A 6,535-nucleotide genomic window follows, 5' to 3' on the forward strand; every position below is an offset into this window, starting at 1 on the left:
AGCTGGTGCAGGAGGAGCCACTTCCTCCGGTGCCCCTTTGCACGGCCCCCCCCACCTCCATAGGGGTAGGGGCGGGGATGCACGGGGGTGGAACGGGCAGGACCCTCTCCGAACGCCCGCGGGCAGCCAGCAAATTGTCCAGTCGTATGGACATATCTATGAGCTCGTCCAGGGACAGAGCTGTGTCCCGACAGGCCAGCTCCATGCGGACGTCCGCCCGGAGACTGCAGCGGTAGTGGTCTATGAGGGCCCTGTCGTTCCACCCCGCCCCAGCAGCCAAGGTCCTGAACTCCAGCGCGAAGTCCTGGGCACTCCTCGTTTCCTGCCTGAGGTGGAACAGCCGTTCACCCGCCGCTCTTCCTTCCGGAGGGTGGTCGAACACGGCCCAAAAGCGGCGGGTGAACTCTGGGTAGTGGTCCCTCGCCGAGTCTGGACCGTTCCAGATCGCATTAGCCCACTCCAGAGCTCGGCCCGTCAGGCAGGAAACGAGGGCACTCATGCTCTCCTCCCCCGTGGGAGCAGGTCTGACGGTGGCCAGGTACAGCTCAAGCTGGAGCAAAAATCCCTGGCACCCAGCCGCCGCCCCATCGTACTCCCTCGGGAGCGCCAAACGAAGCGCGCCAGAGCCAGACGTCATGGGGAGCGAAGATGGCTGTATCGGGGGAGGTGGAGGTGGAGAGAGGATACCACTTCTCTCCCATCGGTCCATCCTCTCCATCATCTGGTCCATTGCCGATCCGATGCGATGGAGGACTGTCGTGTGGTGGAGTACGCGTTCCTCCATCGAGGGCAGAGGAGTGGCCGCTGCTCCCGCTGATTCCATGCCTTTTCTATAGGTGCGGGATTCTGTAACGGCTTGGTGATCGTGGAGGAGGAATGAGGCGCAGGAAGCAACGAACACAGGGTAGTGGTGTTTTTAATATATACACTCACACAAAAAACAAAGGTTCCCACACACAGGGGAGAAAATACATACGGCGTCAAAACAACGTCGACACGAACATAAGCCGTCTATCAAATAAACAATCATTAATCCCGCACGAACAGGAGCGGGCCAGCTAAACTAAATAGCCCTTCTAATGGCTAATTGACCACAGGTGTCACAAAATAAAAAAAGGGAAAAGCAAAAGGGAATCGGTGGCAGCTAATAGGCCGGAGACGACGACCGCCGAGCGCCACCCGAGCAGGAGGGGGCGCCACCGTCGGTGGGAATCGTGACAGAAGCAAAAGCCTACCCGCGTATGGTCAACTATTTCAGCACCGTTTTGTGCTGCTCTGAGACAAGCAAGACTACTTAACATATACATTTTAAAAAAGTAATTCAATAATATATTTATTTTTGTACCACTGTAGATGTTGCAGTCAGTCAGAGATGAGTCCTATTGTAAAGTGTAGCCTAAAGGCAAAAATGGGCAAACTTGCAATGTATTCAAAGCTTAAGTACTCTAAAACCAGATTTTCCCAACACCTTCAAATATATTAATTTATTATTAACCCTGCATTATAATTGCATAAAAGCCCATTAGATAATAGTTTAGAATCCTTTAAATGCAATTAGATCTACTTCTGTAATTTCTTGATCTGCATTGATCAGCAAGTATTTTCATTTAGAGATTCCGGTAAACTCTTTGTTTCCTTTCATGTGTCCAACCAATTATTATTGGATTATTCACCATGGCAACCAATGAAATGTTTCTTAGTTAGTTTGGCTTGTTTTCAGAATTCACAGCCTGCTAGCTTGTGAAAAACAAAATGCCTCCAGCTGTCCATCACTACTGTAAATATAAAGAGTGGTTATAGAGGGTGCAACCGGTAAGCACCTTAGGAGTAAATGTCAGTTGGCTTTTCAGAGCCGAGCATTCAGAGGTCGAGAGAGAGAGAGGTCGAGAGAGAAAGAGGTCGAGAGAGATAGAGAGGTCGAGAGAGAGAGAGAGGTCGAGAGAGAGAGAGGTCGAAAGAGAGAGAGGTCGAGGAAGAGAGAGAGGTCGAGGAAGAGAGAGAGGTCGAGGAAGAGAGAGAGGATTGAAACACACACAGTAAAACGTGTAAATGAGTTCTGAGAGCCGATCTGTTATCCAACGATTAGTTTAATATTAAAAACTGTCAAATGCTTCTCAAAGATGCCCTGTGGTGGTCAAACTAGCACTAACTAGCATTAATGCAACAATGGTTGACATTTAAATAACGTACCATAGAATTCTGCGGCAAAATTCAAACCAGCAACCTTGTGTTATGCCTTCCATTCAACCCCAACTTATCCCCTAGCAAATGTATTTAACTCGCACTGGGCACTGTAAGCTCTGCCCACTGACCATTGAGCTTTATTTGAACCAATCACATTCATTATGTCCTTGAGGCAGAGCTGCCCTCAGGGCAAGATTGAATATGGAAAACTGTCCCTAACCAATCTGGATTGTTGTTTGAGGTTCAGGCTAAATCTCTATCACCTGTTCACATTCTTTTCACCAACCCTTTGTCCATCTGTTGGTGAATAAGAGAAAAAGCATTTAGCAATTCAATAAACCAATGATCAATCCACAAACAACATGGAAGCTATCAAAAAACAAAGAAGATGAAGATGAAGGCACTTAAAATGCCTTTATTGTGGTCGTACGTTCAATGAAACAACATACAAAAAAATGAATGTAAAAAAGAAACAAGAAAACAATGGAACATATTATCTACAATATTGTATGTATACTGCATAACTTTGCTCTTCAATAAAACATATTTGTTCATTGAACAATATATTATAGAATGGGTTTCCAGATGGTGATGTCATACATGACCGATGACATCACAATGGTCTTAAAGCCAATTTGAACAATGGCTTAATGTGGATATGTATCAGTCTTCATTGGTTATTGACATGGCTTGTTTCTGCTGGTGCAAAAAGGTATGAAATCAGGTCATTTAATCGATTAACAACTACTTAAATTCTGGAGTAGTATCTTAGACTTAGTGGGAAGAATAAAAGTACATTCTGATTGACAAATGCATAAAAAGTGTACATGAAATGTACATGAAGTTCGGCTGTTGCAAATGCCACTCAATGTAACCTGTCTATACTGTGTTATTTGAGGTTTAGGATAGATAGCTAAGTTACTCTCGGTTAGGCCTACCTTTTCCTATTCCGATGACCTCCTCTTCCATTTGCTGGGGATCAGGGAAAAGGGTATTTATTCAGCACTATCACATTTTCTTGTCAACAGAAAAAACGTCAGAAAGCAAATTCAGTTGATGTAGAGCAGAAGACAAGAAAGAAGAATGAGAGTGGCACTTCATCCCCCTCTCCAATTCCATCTGACTGTTCTGAACGGAATGCCTCCATCACCTCTGACCCTTCACCCTCTGACCAACTCTCCTCCCTCCATCCACCTTCCTCTCCTGTTAAATGTTCCTCTCAGCCTTGCTCTCCTGCTAAACGGTCCTCTGTACCCCGGTCACCTGCCAAACACCCTTCCCCAGTGAAATCCTCTCCAGTGGTGTCCCGCCCTAGTTCTCCCTCTCCTACCAACCCTCTGGACTGTCATGGAGACACCAGCCATGAGGGCACAACAGTCAGGTAATTCAAACAAAAAGTACAGTGCCATCCTAGAGTCTCTTTAGAGAGTTAGGTTTAGAGCTACAATACCAGGGCCAGTGTTTATTAAGAGAATGAGTGCTAATCTAGGATCAGGTCCTCTCTGTCCATAATAATCTGATTTATTATGATCTAAAAGGCACAACTGATCCTAGATCAGACTCCTCACTCTGAGAAACTTGATAAACACAGTCCCAGAAAGTTATTTTTCTCAAACTGTAGTTTTAGACTCTTCTATCCACATCTAGTGGATAAAGAGAGTACTAACCTATTGCTCTGGTCTACTTGGTACACTGCATTTATATGGACAGCAATACATGCATAACTACTCAGACTGTGTTTATAGTACAGTATAGTATTTAATAGAGAGACTGTGTAGAGTGATACAATCTCTGTTTTGGAGGCTTTAGACCTGTTTCTCTCCTTCCTCCAGACCTCTGTCTCTTCAGGACCACTCTAGCCCAAGGCCCCAGAGGCCAGTCTCAGCCACCAGAAGCATGACTCTTCCCAGGGCCAGCTCAGCCACCAGAGGGTCAGAAGAGACCCAGGGGGCCAGAGGAGAACGGGGGGCACTGGTCAACATGGAACTTCTTGGGTAAACCACAACACACCGCAAATGCATTGAATATAAGTTCTTTATTGTTTAGAGATCAATGTCTTATATACTATGGGGATAGGGTTTACTATCAAGCATGTCAGTTTTATTATATATTTATAAACCCATGAATTATAACAATCTTGATCTAAAGGACATCCACTTCTTTGTGTACTCACATAATTACTTATCATTTATCCACGACCAAGATGGCTGCCATTATGATCACTTTATAGACTTATGAAGGTTTATGACATAGGCTACTCTATGTGTCTAGGATATTGTATCTCTATGTGTGTACTGATGGCTGCTTCTTCTTCACAGGTTGCCTAACATTGGTAACACTTGCTTCCTTAACGCCACCCTGCAGTGTCTCCTGGTCCTGCCTTCCTTCTCAAAGGAAATCCTGCACCAGGAACAACTCTGGAGCTCCTCCCCCTTCTCCAACCTGCTCAGGTAAGGGAAGGATCAAAAGCAGACACTCCCCCACACACCCATTATTTGTGGTCATGAATTTGCATGCGACTTCTATACAAAGTGTTTGTCGTAGCAGGTTAGGAGAGCATTTTTGCTAAATCTAACACTTTTCCTTACCTTAACCCCTTCATATTTTGCTGTGTATGTATTTTTTGTTTATTTTCCAGTATATCTTAGGAGAATAAACAACACATTTTTGTTGTTTTGATCATTGTCCGTCCTCAAAGGTGAAATTGCATTGAATTGAATGAATAATTTCTAATGATGAGGTGCCGTTAGATAAAACATATTTGGATATACTCATCTGCCTCTTTAGGCGTAAGCCAGTAGGTTGACACCATCCAGTCAGCTGCTAATTTACCCTCTGTCTCCCCTACAGGTGTCTGTCTGATGTGTACCGTTCGAGTCTACCTGACAGTGGTGCAAACCAGACCTCAAAAGCAGACCTCATGTGGAAGGTCAAGTACTCCTTGTCGGGATATGATTTGAAATATCTGGGGGACACGCAACAGGTAACTGAGGCACTACTCTCTTGAGTACAAGAGCTCTTTTTGCAAGGGTTCAATTTATCTTCTTCATTTGCTTTTATCTTGGTATGTTTCTTTCTCTCCTCATCATAGGATGCACACGAGTTACTTGTGAACATGCTGTGTCAGCTGAAGGAAGAGGGCATGATATTGAAGACACTCGGGGTGAGCTATACCTGCCCTGTTTCCCAGCTGGAGTTCCAGCTTGTGTCGGTGCGCACATGTACCTGGTAAGAGCTCCCATTGGTTGTAATGTATCTACTGAGAACATGATCTTTCTACAAATAATATTTCAAAACACATGGCATAACAGAAACATTGTAGACACCTGAAACAGAAACAGACTTGAAGCATTTTTCTTCTCTTTGTCCTGCTTCTGAAGCTGTGGGCGCGAGTCGTCCACCAGAGAGGACTACAACCACCTCTCATTGGACTTCAGTCCTGAGCGCACCTTGCTGAGCAGCCTAGCACTCACTTTCAAAGTCAGCACTTAGGGCTCAGACCTGCATGTAGAGACTAACACCCAGGGCAAGCTGCCCACTGCCTCAGAATACGCTATCTTATTATTGTAGTGGTATCATTCATTTTGTAATGCTTTTGTTTCTAACCCAGGGTGAAAAGGTTGAATTCAAATGTGAGGACTGTAAAGGACTCCACGCCACAAAGGTGGAGCGTTTCCACACACTGCCTCTGTGAGTTGTCCCTTTATAACCTCTCATAGGACTAGCAGTGTTTAATGAAATGAGTGGTCATTGTGTCCTGAGCCTTTAGGAGTAGTTACATTCCTGAGCAGGTTGTAGGACTTATTGATGAGCACCACCCAACACATTTCACTCATCTGTTATTTTGCTGACTGGTTTCATTGTCTGTCTGTTCATCTCTCTTCCTCTCTGTCTCTGGGCAGTGTGCTGGTTCTGCATCTGAAGAGGTTTGGAGGACCTGGGGGGTTGGAGAAGATGGAGGCTCCTCTTTTGATTCCTTCGGAGCTTAGGCTCTCCACCCTCTGTGGGGACATGGTGCCACACCTGCACAGTGCCAGCCCACAGGCCCTCACCAACCAGGCCCCCAGCATCCAGGGGTCCATCCCCCAGACCCTCACCAGCCAAGTTTCCAGCCCAGCTGGAGAGGCCAAAGACAGCGCCCTCTACTGTTCAGGTAGGTCATGACACCATAACACTATTCTTGCTCCAACACAACACAAAGCAAACACTCCCAAAACGGTCCTGCTGACAGAGAAGCTGGAAGCTGCAATTTAAAATGTTTCTCAGACATCTTTAGTGATGTATTGGAGCTGTTTTAGTCCAGAGCATTTCAGACAAGTGACCACGTTTTCACAGCTCTTCATATGTATAT

General features: G+C 45.4%; 1 protein-coding gene across 1 annotated transcript; it reads left to right on the plus strand.

The window, feature by feature from the left end:
- The first annotated feature begins 5,009 nt into the window (after positions 1-5,009).
- Positions 5,010-5,981, plus strand: LOC115202331 (ubiquitin carboxyl-terminal hydrolase 37-like). Its single transcript, XM_029766416.1, has 3 exons — positions 5,010-5,167; positions 5,276-5,412; positions 5,565-5,981. Exons 1-3 carry the CDS (start codon positions 5,105-5,107, stop codon positions 5,674-5,676), a joined length of 312 nt encoding a protein of 103 aa, XP_029622276.1. The 5' UTR covers positions 5,010-5,104; the 3' UTR covers positions 5,677-5,981.
- The last annotated feature ends 554 nt before the right edge of the window (positions 5,982-6,535 follow it).

Source organism: Salmo trutta, chromosome 11 (assembly GCF_901001165.1).
Source record: "Salmo trutta chromosome 11, fSalTru1.1, whole genome shotgun sequence".
Taxonomy (NCBI): Eukaryota; Metazoa; Chordata; class Actinopteri; order Salmoniformes; family Salmonidae; genus Salmo; species Salmo trutta.

Bases quoted from the DNA above. Each gene is read 5' to 3' on its own strand.
- LOC115202331 (XM_029766416.1), top strand. From the start codon at position 5,105: ATGTGGAAGGTCAAGTACTCCTTGTCGGGATATGATTTGAAATATCTG. The intron at 5,168-5,275 runs GTAACTGAGGCA...TCCTCATCATAG, and splicing joins ATCTGGGGGACACGCAACAG to GATGCACACGAGTTACTTGT. The intron at 5,413-5,564 runs GTAAGAGCTCCC...CTGCTTCTGAAG, and splicing joins TCGGTGCGCACATGTACCTG to CTGTGGGCGCGAGTCGTCCA.